Raw genomic sequence first — 16,898 nt, 5'->3', positions numbered from 1 at the left:
TCAAATTACGCTTGATCCTATAATCTGAGGAAAAATGTTATTAATACAGATCTGGTTTTAATCAGAAATTTATGTGTCTTTGTATATTATATAAGCTTCCTGTTCAATTGGGACCAATCTTACATAGTTTTATACTTGGTCAATTTCATATAATTATTTACTGTAAATATTTCCTCATGCTATCACAGTTTCTTTGTATTCATTTTGGTAGTCTTTAAAAATTTTTAGCAGATGCATAGTGATTAAAGGTTCCTGGTATTATTTGCCTTATAATTTGTTTTATTCCTGCAGTAAACTAGGCATATTTAATGTTTTCAGTTAGTAAAATTTAACTTAAATATGTAACTATAAAACCATCAGCTAGCACAATGACTGGTATTGTCTACTTTCCAAAGTGTCCTTATGCTCCTCTGTTCTCTCCCTACCCTATCTGGCAATGCCTGGCACTGCCAGATAGGGATTAATTTTTCTTCCATCAGAGATTTGTTTGGATTTTTAAATGTTAAGTAAATGAAACCAAATGGTGTATGTTCTTTTGCTGTTTTTATGGGTTCACTCAAAATAATTACACTGAGACTTACTCATCTTATGATTTTATTTCATTGTTTTGATTACTGACTAGTATTCTATTATTTGTACATATTCATGGACTTTTGGGTTGTTTCTTATAACAAATAAATCTGCTAAGAGCATTCCTATGTAAATCTTTATGTGGAAATGTACTTTTGTTTCTCTTGGATTAATTCCTGGGAGTACAGTGACTGAGTAATATAATGGATATATCTATTTCACTTTTAAAGAAATAAAAGCATTAAACTGCTTTCAAAAGTGTCTGTACACTATTATCTTAAATTTGCACTAGCTGTGTATGAAATGTTAAGTAGTTTTCATTGTCAATGCTTATTAGATAAATGCTTTTTAAAATTTATGCCATTTCCTTTATTTTGTATTTTTATTGTTATTGTTATTTTCCATGACATGGTTTTGTAGGTGTAGGAATTTCCCCCCTCCACCTCCCTATCCTCTCTCCCCATTCTCCACACACCCATTGTTTTCTCCCATGTTATTACAATAGGATAGCTATTCTCATAAGCATATATTTTAATTTTAAGTTGCATTTCCCTAATGACTGGTAATTTTGAACAATTGTTCATTTTCTAATTTGCCATCCATATGTCCCCTTTAGTTGCATGCTTGCTCAGTGTTTTGTATGATTTTATTGAGTTGCTAATTTGTGGAAGTTGTTTTTATATTTTGTTAGGTAAGGGTTTTGTCAGATTTACATTTTGCAATTATTTTCTCCCAATCTGTGACTTGCTGTTTTGTCTTCTTAATAATTTCTTTTTACAAGAAAATTAAAATATTTATGTAATTATTTGAAAGACAGAGAAAGCCTTCAATAGCAAGGACCAGGTCTTGTTGAAGCCAGAAGCTGGGGATTCAACCCAGTGGACTTCCCAGCTGCTTGAACTGTCACATATTGCATCCCAAGGTGTACGCCGGCAGGAAGCTGGAATTAGAAGTGGAATTAGGCATAGAACCTAGGCATTCCAATGTGGAATGCAGGTATGTTAACCACTAGGCTGAACACCCACCCCCTTTATGAACTTTTTGAAGACTCCTTGTGAATGAATCATTTGTTGACAGGCATTCAGATTGTTTCCCTGGTTGGCTGCTGTGAATAATACTGCAACTAAATTGGGTTTTGATATGGTAAATTTGTTGATTGGCTGATATTGATACCCTGAAGTAGTTTTATTTTTAATTTTTTGAGGAACCTGCATACTGTTTTCTGTAGTGGCTATAAGAATTTATATTCCTACTAACAGTGCTATATGGGTTTCCTTGTTTCCATGTCCTCATCAACGTTTCTTGTTTAGTGTCCTTTCAATAAAAAACTACATTTCTTACAAGTATGAGGACCTTTCCCTGGTAGTATTGCACATATTTTATACATATAGATCGGCCATGAGAATATCTTCATAGAAAAAAAATGTGTGTTTAGGCCGTTTGCACATTTCTTAACTACTGGGATATTTGGGGTATGTGTGTGTGTGTTTGCTATTAACTTGTGTAATTTTTCGTATAACTTGGATATTAATTTCCTATCAGATATTCAATTTGAAAATATTTTTTCCCAATTCATGGATTGCCTTTTCTTTTTATTATTTCCCTGGTTGTGCAAAAACTTTTTATGTAGTGCCAATTTCCTTTTTAAAAATGTTTGATTTTATTTATTTGAAAGCCATAGTGACAGTGAGAATTGATAGTTGGAAGGGGAATGAGAAACAAAGTGTGTGGGAGAGAAAGAGAATGAAAGAGTGAACTCTTAACATTTGCTGGTTTGCTCCCCAACAGGAAGGGCTGCACCAGGCTAAAATCAGGAGGCCAGGACTCCATCCAGCTCTCCCACGTGGGTGGCAGAGTGCCTGAACACGTGGGCTGTCACTTGTTGTCCCAGGTTGCTTATTAGCAGGAAGCTGGATTGGAGATACAGGGGAAACTTTGTAGTCAGACATTCTTGTTGCGGATGCAGGCATTCCAAGCAGTGGTCTAACCATTGCATCACTGCGCCCACTCCTGTTCTTGCTGTTGTTGCCAGTGTTTTTCATGTCATATCTCAAAAAATTATTGTCCCAAAGCCTTTGTAACTGTATCATAAAATAAATTAATTAAAATAAAAAATAATAAAAGTAAAAAAAAGTCATTACCAAGACCAGTGTCATAGAACTTTCCCACTTTTTTTTTCTTTTTCTTTTTCTTTTTTTTTTTTTTGGAAAGAGAGTAACAGAGACAGAGAGGAAGATTTTCTGTCCACTGATACTCTCCCCAAGTGGCCACAACAGCTGGAGTTGAGCCAAGCTGAAGCCAGGAGCAAGGAGCTTCTTCTGGGTCTCCTACGTGGGTGCAGGGTCCCAAGGCTTTGGGCCATCCTTGACTGCTTTCCCAGGCCACAGGCAGGGAGCTGGGTGGGAAGTGTATCAGCCCAGAGACAAACTTGTGCACATGTGGGATCCCAGTGGATGCAAGGGGAGGATTTAGCCACTAGGCTATTGTGCCAGACTCCTTCTTTTAGGAATTTAACAGTTTCAAGGCTTGAGTTTAATTTTATATTCATTTTGAGTTGACTTTTTGTGTGATGTAAGATAAAGATCCAGTTTTTCTTTTTCTTTCTTTCTTTCTTTCTTTCTTCCTTTCTTTCTCTTTTTCTTTCTTTCTTTCTTTTTCTTTCTTTCTTTCTCCTTTCTTTCTTTCTCTTTCTTTCTTTCTTTCTTTCTTTCTTTCTTTCTTTCTTTCTTTCTTTCTTTCTTTCTTTCTTTCTTTCATACGATGTTTAGCTTTCTCAGCAACATTTATGGGAAACTGTCCTTCCTTTGTAATGTAAAATTGAAGTCTGTTAAAGAATAGTTGACTATATAAATTTTAGTTTATTTTCGATTTGTTCCATTCCAAATGTTGCTCTGTGTGTTTTTTTTTTTTTTACCCCAATGCCAGGCAGTTTTATTACTTGTAATAATTTGAAATCATGAAATGTTAAAAATGCTTTAGGTTAATAGATTCTTCTGTAATTTTATGAATTTTAGAATTTCTGTGAAAATTACAGTTGTGGTTTTGATAGGGAATGCATTGAATTTGTAGATTGCTTTGGATAATTTTGACATAATCATATTGATTATTCTGATTCATAAACATAGGAGATATTTTTTTCTAAGAAAAGATAAAATAAGTTTCTTTATTACATGTTTTATAGTTTTCAAAATGTAGATCTTTCACCTATAAGGTCATATCATATTCAGAGACCATTATGATTTTTCCTTTGTCATTTAATTTTATTTTTTGTGTGTGTTTCTTGCCTAATTTTTCTGGCTAAGACTACCAGTATTAAATGGATCAGAAGTAGCAAAGTGGGTATCTTTGTCTTGTTTTTCACCATTGACAGTTTTATCTACAAGCTGTGATACATAAGAAATAAATATCTTATTTCTCTTCATGTGCTAACTTTGAGCTTAGTTTGAGGTATACCTGTAGGGGTTTTTTTTTTTTTAATGTTTAAAGGTAGTTGTTGACAGTGAATATTTCTGCCTTGCAACTGCTTTTCTTGAATCCCATAAATTTGACATGTGTTTCTATTTTTGTTTGTTTCAAGCTATTAAATTTTCCTTTTGGCTCCTCCTTTGGCTCTTGGTTGTTCCAGAGCGTGATGTTTGATTTTCACATATTCGCGAGTTTTCCAGTTTTCCACCTGATAGTTATTTCTAGTTGTACACTGTTGTGGTCAGAAGACATCACATGATTGCAGTCTTTTAAAACCAATTGAGATCTGATTTGCGATCTAACCTGTGATCAGTCCTCGTGGATTGCTCTAGTGCCCTTGAGGAACATGTGTATTCTGATGCTGCTCTGGATGAAATGTTCTGAATGTGACTTTTAGGTCCATCAATCTTTAAAATTCATTTTCTGCCTGACTAATCTGTTTATTGTTGAAAGTGGGGCTTGAAGTCTCCTATGTGTATATTGCTTTTGTCTCTTCCTTCATATCTGGTGCTATTTGCTTGATGGAGTTAGGTGCTTTGTTGTTGGGTACATGCTTAGTTATAATAATTATATCCTGTTGATAAACTGACTCCTTTATTATTAGATAATGCCTTTTGTCTTATTTTACATGTTTTTACTTAAGACCCATTTTGATACACATACAGCTTTCCCATGTTCTCTTTGGTTTTCATTTGGATCTAATTCTTTTTTATCCCTTCACTTTTCATTCTCTACGTATTTTACAAGTAAAGTGAGTCTGGTGTAGACAACAAGTAATATATCTAGGCTGTGTGTTTGTTGTTGTAGTTGTAGTTTTATCCATTTAGCCACTTTACTTCTTTTAATTGGAAGATCTATATAATTTATCATTATCATTAAAAATTATTTTCTATTAGTTTGGAGCATCTTAGTTGCTTTTTTCCCCCTCTTGTTGTCTTGCTTTGTGGACTTGATGTTCAAATAGGCTTTGACATAATTTCTTTTTTGTACATGTATTATAAGTTTTATTTTATAATTATCATGATGCTTCTAGCTTCTTACAATTATGAGTCTATTTTAACTGATAAATCAAAGCTCATTAAATAACTGTGCTTTTAATTTTTTTCCATCTTTTCTGTTTTTGATGTCATAATTTACTTCTTTTTATTTTGTATATCCATTATCATTATAATAGACATAGTGATTCATTCTACCATGTATTATATAGTTTTCTGTATTAACTCATATAAAATTTACAAGTAATTTACACATCCTGATTACAGTATTAAGAGCATTCTGAATTTCACTGTTTAAGGGATGTTCAAAAGTTCATGGAAAAAAGTGCATGATTGCACAACTTTTTTTTTTTTTTTGCACCAAGAGAGATATGTTCTAACGTGTTACAGTGTGTCTGAACAGGATCAAGTTTGAGGCACTGAGGGACTAGGAAGACTTCGGGTTGAGAGGAGCATCTTATCAGACAACAGAAATTCTAGTATTGAAGCAAAAACAAGTATCATATTTGTGGTAAAGTGTGAGAGGAAAAATGATAGAATCACTGATTGTTTGATCATTAATTTTTTAGTTTTCCGTTATACTGTTTTAGTAGATATATGGCTCCCCACCCCATCCTTTCTTCTCCCTCACATATGCCCCTGTATTTTACAATAGTATAGTCCTATAGCTGCAGTCACAGTTCTAGTCATTCTGTCATGACATTGTAGGTGTAGAGAATCTAGTGTCTTGTCAGGGTATGTTAACAGTTTCATTGTTCAGGAGTAGAAATGTGTACTGCAGCACTTCTTTGTTTCCCAGTACTCTAGTGTTCATTATAGTGTTTGTTTATGAGGATATATGTATATAGTTGTTGCCCTGTGTATATTTTTAATTTGTATATTTTTACTTTGCATGCATATTGGCTTTCGCTAAGTGTAGTGCCTTCCAGCTGGGACCATTTTGTTGCCCATAGCAGAATTTCCCCTTTCTAATGGCTGAGGAGTATTCCATAGAATAATTTTGCCATAGTTTCTTTATGCATTGAGCTTTCAACAGGCGTCTGGACTGCTTCCATCTTTATTGTTGTGGGTTGTGCTGCTATGGTGGATTGTGTTGCTTTGAATATAAGGATGCAGGTTGCTTTCTCATATGTAGGTTTCACTTCTGTAGGATATATCCCCAGGAGTGGGATTGCTGGGCCAAGCAGTAGATGGATTTTCAATTGCTTAGCAGTTTCCACACCAACTTCTGTAGTGGCTGCACTAGTCTGTAGTCCCACCAGCAGTGCAGTAGGGTACCTTTTCTCCACATCCTTGCCAGCGTGTGTTGCTAGAAGATTTCGGTGTGCAAGCCATTCTCAGTGAAGCAGAACCTCAATTGTATTTCTCTTACTGCTAGAGAACATGAGCATTTTTAAAAAGTCTTGTCCCTGCTTGAATTTGTTCAAACATCTTCTCATGTCTTTTGTCATTTCTTAACTGGTTTGTTTGCTTTGCAGTAGCTATTATTTCTGAAGCTCTTTGTAAATCTTAAATGCTAGTCCCCTATCCATTTTATAGTATGCAAAAATTCTCTCCCATTCTGTTGGTTGCCTCTTTCAGTGTGGCAGAAGAAAGAATCTCAGAATTGGAAGACATTTCTTTCAACAGGGGGAAAAATAAAAAAGCTGGAAGAGGAACTGAGTCAAGCTAAGAAAAGTATTCAAGAATTCGGGACACTATTAGAAGGCTGCATATAAGAGTTACAGGAGTTCTAGAAGGCACAGAAAGAGAAGCTGGGTTTAAAAATGTGTTCAATGAAATAATAAAGGAGAAACTTCTCTTATTTGGAGAATGAATTGGGAAGTAAAATACAGGAGGGTCACAGAACTCTCAATAACTTGATCTTCAACATGACATATAATAATCAAGCTCTCTTCAGTTGAACACAGGGAAAAGATCCTTATGCACTTGAAAAAAATCAATTAACGTATACAGGCTCCCCAATCAGAGTCACAGCTGACCTCTCAGTGGAAGCTCCACAGGCCAGAAGAGAATAGAGTGACATATTCCACATTCTAAAAGGAAAAAATTGTCAGCTCAGGATAACATACCCAGCAGTATTAACCCTGTATGTAACTGACTTAAATTTATCAATCAAGCAAAATAGATTAGCAAACTAAATAAAAAAATCCCAAAACCCATCTCTCGCCTACAAGAGACGTATTTATTTTTTCTATTTTTAAATTAAAGATTTATTTTATTTTTATTGGAAAGTCAGATATGCAGGGAGAAGAGACAGAGAAGAAGAACTTCTATCTGTTGATTCACTCCCCAAACAGCAGCAATGGTCAGAGCTGAGCAAATCTGGATCCAGGAGCCTCTTATGGGTTTCCTATGCATCTACAGGGTCCTAAGATTTGGGGCCACCCTTGATTGCTTTCCCAGGGAGCTGGAAGGGAAGTGAGGACACTGGGATTAGAACCAGCACTGATATGGGATCCTGGCGTGTGCGAGACGAGGACTAGCTATCAGCCTGCAGTGCAAGGCCCAGGAGATACATTTCACCAACAAAGATGTGTAATCTAAAAGTGATGGAATGGAAACAAATATTCCAGGCTAATGGAAAAGAGAAATAAGCTGGTATAGCCATTCTTACATCATATAATGTAGACTTCAATGTGAAAAATATTAAGAGCAATGAAGAAAGACACCACATAATGAGCGAAGGATCCATTCAACAAGAGTTCATCTTACTAGTTTCTTGGTATGTTTTTCTTTTTCATCTCTAATTTTACTTATTTTTTCTATCTTGTTTTTCTTTGCTAGTGTGGCTAAAAGTTTATTTTGCTCGTATTCTTAAAAAACGGCTTTCTTATTGTAATTTGTTGTTTATAAATTTCAATTTCATTTGTTTTTGCTGTGATTTTTATCATTTCTTGCTTCCTGCTCATTTTTCTTTTTTATTAAGTATTTGAAATGCAGTAAAATCATTTATTTGAAATATTTTAATTTTTGGTAAGCACCTGATATTATAAATGTCCTTCTCAATACTATCTGTGCTGCATCTCATGGGTTTTGAAATTTTTGTTTTTATTTTCATTTCTTCAAAAAAGTTTTTTTCTTATTAACTTCTTCAGTGACCCATAGATCATACAGTAGCATATTTCTCTTCAAGAAGGTTTCTGACTTTGTTTTCCATTTCTTCAATGATATGTTTGTCATTCAGTATCGTATTAACTTCATGTTGTAAATATTCTATTTTTCTTCCTGTTGTTTTGTATTATGGCTTTTTGTTTAAGGGGATGTATAGTAACTTTATTACACAATAGAGACTATAATATTCAGATGTGAAGATACAATGCAGTATGCATCTCTGCTCTCAAATAATGATAGACTTTCAATGAAACTACTAAATATATCTTGACAATAGGATACTGGACTCTCTGCCATTGTCCATTGGCATACAATTATGTACTTAAGACTGCTTATGAAGTATGATACTATTGTAATAATATAGGGAAAATCAATGTGTGGGGAAACACCAGAGCCTATGGAACTGTATCATAAAATAATAAAATAAATAAGTAAATTAGTTATATAAAAAGAGAGAGCTTCCATCCTGTGGTTTACATTCCTAGGGTGCGGCAAAAGCCAGGGCTGAGCCAGGTTGAAGACAGGAGCCCAGAGCTTCATTTGGATTCCCCACTTTGGTAACAGGAACCCAAACACTTGGGCCATCTTTCATTGCTTCTCCAGGAATACTAGCAGGGAACATGATTAGAAGTAGAATAACTGGGACAGAACCTGGGATCAGTGTTATAGACAGAGGGCAGCTGAGCCACAACACTAGACCCTACAGCAGAGATTTTTATAATAGTATGTTTGGCAATAAAATATTGGGTTTGTTTCTCAAGTTTGTAAGCAATCTCATGCTGTAAAACCATTTTGGCCATAGCATGTGCAGATATTTTATTTAAAAATAAATCCAGTTGTATGAGGGTGAAAGGGGGAGGAAGGAGTGGTGTTGTGACATAGTGGGTTTCCAGCCTGGTGCAGTGCTGGGGATTACCTTGGGGAGTGAATCAGCAGGTTGGAGATCTCTCAGTTTTGCTCGCTCGCTCTCATTCTGACTTTCAAATAAATAAATGTTTAAATAAATCCAGTTAATCCCCCCTCCCTTTTTTTTAAAGCTTTGCTGGATATGTTATTCTGGAGTGACAACTTTTTGTTTGTGTTAGGATCTGGAATATGTCACTCCATTCTCTTTTGGCCTGAAGTGTCTCTCTGAGAAGTCATCAGTTAGTCTGATTGATGTCCTCCCATGAGTTATCTGATCCTTCTTGAGTACCTGTTTTATAATCTTTTGTTTATGTTCAACTGTAGTAAGCTTGATGATGATGTATCGAGGCGAGGATCAAGGTCCTGAATCATTTCTTGGAAAAATTGTAATGGGAGAAAAAACATGGATTTAATGGTAGTATAAAGACAAAGCACCTTCAAAGCAATGGCCACTAAAAGATGGGACTGGTCCAGTCAAAACAAAAGCATACTGATCAGCCGCAGCTCGGGGGGACAGTTACTTTGCTGTTGACTTTCTGAAGGGACAAAAAAATGACATACTGTCTTTTGGAAAGTGTTTTAAGAAAGTTATCCTGGGGCATGTTGGGGCTGTGGGACGCTTGGAGGCCGCAGGGATGGCAAAGAATAAGGTGTAGTTGGCACACTCTCGCAAGGTGGACGTGGATGAGAACAAGTTCGTGGGTGAGGAGAACTGCAGCGAAGGCCAGTCGGTGCCCGACCAGGGCAAAGTGGACCAGTACCTGTGGCAAGGCACTGCAGGCTGCGCTCAAGAGCCCCCATCATCAACACCAAGAGTCAGGCTGTGAAGGGCCCTCCAGGCAGCTTCGTGCCGTGCAGCCCCTGGACATGAGCAGCGTGAACTTATGATGAAGTACATTTACCGTGGCTTCAAGAGCCCCTTCGACAACAACAGCACGGTGCTGCTGCAGTGGCACAAGAAGGCCCAGGCTGCAGGCCGAGCTGGGGTCCATCATTCCTGTCCTGACCGCGAGGAAGACCCTGTAGGTGCACAGGAACTGGCTGCCTGCGGAGAGTGGGAGTGCAAAGACCAACCACCAGATACCATCTCTGCCGTTTGTAGCGTCCCTCCTCCGCTTAACTTCTTTTTCATGTCTGTCAAGATTGTGTATTGGGGTTCCTTCTTGAGAATCGGGGTGATGCGGCCGGAGCCGTGTTTCGCCTGCAGTGCATCCTCTCATTACATTGAGTGATGTGTGTTTGTATGTGAGAGCACCTGCCTGCAGTGTCGTGCCACCTTCAACACACCAACAGCTGGGCTTTGTTGTAACAGATACAGAGAGATCTGGTCAGAATTGGAGGCCAGTTTCCTAATTCACTGCTAGTCAGGAAGTGATCTTCATTAGAAAGCGCGCGTGCACGAGAGAGAGGGCGCGCGAATGCGCCCTGGCAGCTCTAACATTGCAAAACTGAGCTCTGCGTCCCTTATTTTTGTTTTATGGATTTATTTATTTTTATGGCAAAATCGGATATACAGAAAGGAGGAGAGAGAGAGGAAGATCTTCTGTCCGATGATGCATTCCCCAAGCCGCTGCAACGGCAGGAGGGCTATTGCTCTGGAGTAGGGCATGGGGAATCTGCAGCAGCAGTGGCTCCAGTGTCCATGGTGCTGACACTCTGGGCCCTGGAAAACAGTCACACATGGAATAACAGTGGCCCCTTGGAACAGCCTACTAGGTTGTTGTGTCCCACGTCTGAGGAATGGGTGCACATGTAGCAGCAGGAGCCCCATGATTCATGGTGTAGGCATACACTGAATATCTGTGGCTCTGGGCCGTAAGGTGAGCCTTACCATAGTCATGGTGGCTTTGATAGTTGAGGTGTGAGCATGCGTGGAGTCCTCACTGTGTAGGACACAGGCAGGGGACTGAAGTGTTGATGGACTTGGTCCATATGTAGAACAATACTGGCTCATTGGATGTAAGAGCATACCAGCTCCTCCCTCTTTCTGAGGGGACTGTGGGAAGGATGACTGTTGATTGCCCTAGTGGTGAGAACTGCCAATGCCCTCTGCAGTGCAACGCTCCAGAAATCAGTGGTACTCAGCATGTTGTTGAGACTGATAGTCCCTAATGTCCTTTTCTGTCCCAGTGTCCCATTCACGATACCACATTCTGTGTAGTTATTATGTCTCCTTAGGCTTCCTTTGGCCATTACAGTCTCTGACTTTCGTTGTTTTTGATGACTTTGACAATTGTGAAGAGTATTGATCAAGTTATTTTGTAACTGTCTCTCAATTGGGGTTTATCTAATGTTTTTCTCCTGGTTAGATTGCAGTGATTTGTGTTTGGGGGAAGATCATAGAGATGAACTGTCATTGTAGATATATGTATATCTCTGTGAGTGCCCAGACACACACACACACATCATATCTGGGCACATACATCAATATGATTTACTACTGTTGATTTTTATTTTGACCACCTGGTTGAGAATGTCATATGTTTGGGATCATTTGGGTTTTTTAAAAATTTATTTTTTATTGTTAATAACATTGTATTATGTGATACAGTTTTATAGGCACTGGGATTTCCCCCACTCCTCCCACAACCCTCCCCCCATGGTGGATTCCTCCACCTTGCTGCATAACCACAGTTCAAGTTCAGTTGAGATTCCTTCATTGCAAGCACATACCCAGCATAGAGTCCAGCATCTTATTGTCCAGATAACCTTAACGGCTTCTTGGGGAGACCTTTTCTGGTCTGAAGGCAGAGCTAACAGAGGAAAATCCCGGTCAGTTAAAAGCCCCAACAAAACATCAGCAACAATATATGGTGTTATGGAATTGATTGACATAGTATTGAGTAAACAATATGTTAAAAATAATGCAAGTTCAATTTTTCAAAACACATGTGTTGAGACAGTATCAATGACAGGTTCAAAAAGAAAAAGAAAAAAAATACAGGTTAAATTAAGGCAAACATGTGGGATCATTTATTATGTAGATTTTTCATATTGGCTTCTTTCACTAAACAGTATGTGTCCAAGGCCCATCTGTGGCTTTTGTGCCTTGATAACTTATTCCTTCTTTTCACTGGTCACTAAGTCATTGTATAAATGGACATTGTATAAAAGAACAGCCACACCGTATTCTGAAAAGTTTTACATTTATGTGTGAATAAAAGAGTCCTAAGAAGGCAGTGACTTTGTGCCGTCAAACCACAATCACATGTTGCCTCATGTAACACCTGCTTTAATTTATCACCTTTGCTCTCCTATGTGAAGTGACGTGAAGAACTGGTCCTTAACAACCTTGGTTACATAAGGGAATCATACAAGGAGCTTTAAAATAAAAATAATGCCTAATTCCTACTCCCAAAGAATTTCATGTAATTGATTTGGTTGTGCAGCATGATTCTAGACAATCTTTAAAAATTATTTCTTTATTTATATGAAAACAGTGATAGGTAGAGACAGAAAGGAAGTTAATTTCCATCCTCTGGTTCACACTCTAGAGTTACTTGTCTTTCAAGGATGAACTCCATGAGAATGGGGCCAATTGCTACTCAGCTCACCACACTTCCTCAGCATTTAGCGCTAGGTACAAAATAGACACGCAATATGAATTTGAGAAATGAGTAAAATTCTGTTCATTGCAGACTTAATAGTAAAAGCGAAAAAATAAAGTGAACCCAAATATCTAATATGGGGAAATACTAGTTTTAAAATAAATTACTACTATTTGTGTAGTATTTTAGTCCAGAAATTAATTATTTGGAGGGCTATATAATAAGACTAAAAATATCAATGATTAAATAAAGGTGAAAAATGTGAATTTGAAGTTATGGTAACTTTAAAATGTAAATAAAGAAATATACTAATAGTAGTGGATGTTGGAGTGATAGATTAAGGATTCCTTTTTATCATTTGTTTTCAGAATTTTCTATTGTCTGATTTTAAAATGAAACCATTAAAAGAGGGAAATCTTATTAGGATCCTTAAATGTTTTTATTTAATATACTAAAAGTTAACATAAAAATTTCAGAAGTAGTTTTATTAAAATGTTTGCAGACTTTTATATGAAAACACAGAAAAAGATCTTTCTGATACTCAGCGACACCTTGCTAAGAAAAAATATGAGCTGCAACTTACTCAGGAGAAAATTATGTGCTTGGATGAAAAAATTGGTGAGTTTTTCCTTCTTATGTTACATTAGTTTTTTTCTGAAGACTGGAAAATGTATTTTCTTCTCGCAAATAATAGTATAAATAACCTGCAAACAGTTCCTTCTCCTTCACTTAAAAGCTTATGAATTGTAAATAATGAATAAATTAATTCTGCAATAGAAGTCTTTTACTTAGCTATAGGACCACAGATATTTAGCAATGACCTAAAATTTGCCAAGTAAAGAAATACCTAACTAAAGTGGCAACACTTTGTAAATTTATAATGATCATCAATTTTAAACTTACAATTTTTTACCCTATTTCATTTTGTTCATAGCTATCATAGTGAAATAATATGTTTAAGTTTTAGTGAATAGTATACAATATTTGGCTATGTCTGTGATATTACTTGGGCTTGTGGAGAAAATTACTTTTATGAAGTCTATTTAGGTTTCTTAGCAGTGATCTCTATAAAATATACTTAATTGATCTTATTGTAAAGAAACATTTTATGAGAGCTCCAAAAGAACCTATTTAGAGCACAGGAATTACTTTTTAACATTTGCTATTACTGAAGTTCAAAAAATGTCTGACATGAACAACTAGGAAGCTAGACTGGTATTTGTGAAGACAGGAAATATTTTAAAAGAAATATGAAGGATAATACTGAAGGAAAAATATTTTTTTCTTTTTTTGACCTTGTTAAGTATAAGTAAAAAATGTCAGGTAAGCAGTTGAATATGTAAGTTTGTGCCTCAAAAGAGAAGTATGTTTTTGGAACACATAAGCATAATACATGATGTTTTAAAACCATAAAATCACCTTGGAAAAATGTAGAGAATGAGAAGTGGATCCAGGATTGAGTAAGAAGAGACCAAAGAAGTAGGAAGAAAACTCAGGAGTGAAGATTGTTTTGGAAGGCAGAAAAGTGTTTTACAAAAAGGTCAATTGCCAGACACTTCTGAGAATGAAATAAGATGAGGATAAGAAAAGTGAATTGTATTTGGCCCATTGGAAGCTTTGGAAACACAGAATCAAAAAAAGTTTGAGAGTTGACTGTAGGATGAAAAATGAATGGGAAATTAAATGGAAACTAAAAGGAATGGGAAACATCTCTTAAGAAGTAGGGCAATTAAATGATCACAGGAAAATAGAATGGAATGTGAAATAGATTTTTTTAAAAAATAGGAATTGCTGCTAAGCTATTTTAGTAACTGATTGAATGCTAGTAGGAAAAGTAGGAATGAATGTAGACGTAAAAACCAGCCCAAACATGTATGTTACTTGTAGACAGTACTGCCTACGAAAAGATAAATGATGCATTTTCAAGAACTATTTAGAGGGTGTTATTGGCATAATGACTATGATATTACTTCCTTAAGCACTGTAGCTAGATGGCTATTGGAGATTAACTTAGAAGCATGGTCTTCTTGTAAATTTCTAGGCCAGTGGTCCTAGTGGTCCTTAAATTTTGGTTTATCAGGATTAGATTAAGAGCTAATACAGATCACTGGAGCCAGACTCATGAGGTAGCATGGGACTACAACTTTTTTTTATCTTTACCAATATCCCTGGGTAATTCTGATACATTTGTTCCTCTGCTCTTGATTATTGCTTCTTCTTTTCTCACTGTTTTTTAATTATTTCTTATTCTAAATATTTATTTATTTATTTGAAATGCAAATTACTATTTAAAATATTTGTTTTCTTATTTGGAATGCAAAATAAGAATAGGGGCAGGGAGGCTGGAAGAGATACAGAGAGATTTTCCATCCATTAGCTTACTCCCCAAATGGTCTGTAACCAGGAGCCAGGAGCTTCTTGTGTGTCTCCCACATAGGTACAGGGACTGAAGGACTTGGGCTCTCTTTCACTACTTTTCCAGGCATAATATCTGGGAGTTGGATTAAAATGGAGTATTTAGGACTCAAACTGGTGCCCATATGGAATGCCAGTCCTGCAGGCACCAGCCTTCACCCCACAATGCTAAAAAGCCATTTTCTAGATCACTGTTTTTTAAAATTTACTGTGCATTAGAATTACTGCAGGGTGGAGGGCTAAAAACAACAAACTGCTGTCAGTCCCCCCAAATTTTTAATTCAGTAAGTCTGGGGTGGTAGTCTAAGAGTTTGAATTCCCATATGATGTTGATAGTATTTGTCAAGAAATCAGATTGAAAACTACTGTTCTTTACTAATCATTTGGACCTCCAACATGGACTTTGTCTTGCCAAAATATAAGTTGTTTCTGAGTTCCTGCATGATATTTTATAGAATTTTATAACATTCTTTTTTTTTTTATAAAAATGAAGCTCTTAAAAGACATTTGTCTTGAAGATGACTCAATTGCACATTAATTTATCGACTTTATAGTAGTCATTTCTAAAGGCTAGAAGGTGAAGGCAAAAAACGGTAGGAAAGATCACAGGTCGTTTTGACATTGTATCTACTTCATCTACCCATTTCCTCCTCCCTGCCGCATTTGTCAGTCTGCTTTGAGAACTTCTGGTAGTTTTTCTTTGCTATTCTAATTTACAGATATAAATTGTACTTTCATATTTATGAGCCATTTAGAACATCATGTAGTGTTTTAGTTAGTTACAAAACCCATGCTTTCTGAATCTAGAATAAAAAAAATATTTACTCGAGAGACAGAAAGGGAGTGAACTCTCTACCATTGGTTAACCCCCCCAAATGCCAACACCAGGCAATATTCTAGACTAGGGCCGCTACTGGAAGCTAGTAACTTAGTCTAGGTCTTCCACACTGCTGACAGGAACTTACTTTCTTAAGTCATCACAGCTGCCCCCCAAAATCTGCATCAGCAAGAAACTGCAGCCATGAAGAGAACCAAGTGTTGAAGCCAGGCACTCTAGCATATTACCTGGGAATATCAACCATTACATCAAACACTTAACCCCAAAGCCACTTTTTATTTGGAATACAATACTGTTGATTTTAATTTTTGGACATAATATGGGAGGACACATTTGGAAAAAAGTATTTCAGTCTACTTACGCTAGGAAAAAAGCTTTTGTCTTGATAAAAATTATATCTTTATGATTTCATATTTAGATAATTTTACAAGGCAAAGCATTGCACAACGAGAAGAAATCAGCATTCTTGGTGCAACTCTCAATGATCTGGCTAAAGAAAAGGAATGCCTGCAAGCATGCTTGGATAAAAAATCTGAGAATATTGCATCCCTTGGAGAGAGTTTGGCAATGAAAGTATGTTATGAGACCTGTGGCTTATAAGAAATGCTGAAATGAAATGTGTTAATGTTTAAGCTGGGGTCTAAAAGAACTTGAATCTAAATGAAACACTAGGATTTTCTCAACATTTTTTCTAAAGGATGGAAACTTAAAATCTAACTTAGGACTATTTTAAGATGGTCTTAGATGTATGTGTGCAAATGTAATAGGCAGTATTTTCTGTGATGCATCAATGACTACCATTCACTGATACTAGATAATTCAAATATCTAAATGTAAAGTGTAACAATAATGTAGCAGGATTGATTACTTTTTAAAAGAAATTTATTTTTATTGGCAAGGAAGATTAATAGAGAGAAAGAGAGACAGAGAGAAAGGTCTTCCATCCGCTGGTTCACTCCCCGTATGGCCACTATGGGTGGACTAAGCTGATCTGAAGCTAGGAGCCAGGAGCCAGGATCTTCTTCTCAGTCTCTCATACAGATGCAG

At 36.4% G+C, this 16,898-nt stretch overlaps 1 protein-coding gene and 1 pseudogene across 4 annotated transcripts in view; both read left to right on the top strand.

Annotated features, from left to right (window-relative positions):
• TSGA10 (testis specific 10) overlaps nt 1-16,898 on the top strand; it is a 106,635-nt gene that overhangs the window by 44,858 nt on the left and 44,879 nt on the right. For all 4 annotated transcript variants that reach the window (XM_040993778.1, XM_040993777.1, XM_040993776.1 and 1 more), the window contains 2 exons: nt 13,101-13,216; nt 16,270-16,424. In XM_040993778.1, the coding sequence (XP_040849712.1) occupies nt 13,101-13,216; nt 16,270-16,424 (271 nt within the window). The remainder of the gene's footprint in view (nt 1-13,100; nt 13,217-16,269; nt 16,425-16,898) is intronic.
• LOC121165203 lies at nt 9,686-10,076 on the top strand (annotated as a pseudogene).

The sequence above is a fragment of the Ochotona curzoniae genome, unplaced genomic scaffold (genome assembly GCF_017591425.1).
Source record: "Ochotona curzoniae isolate NIBS_2020 unplaced genomic scaffold, NIBS_Ocur_1.0 contig_883, whole genome shotgun sequence".
Classification (NCBI taxonomy): Eukaryota; Metazoa; Chordata; class Mammalia; order Lagomorpha; family Ochotonidae; genus Ochotona; species Ochotona curzoniae.
This window is presented reverse-complemented; position numbering and strand designations above follow the sequence as displayed.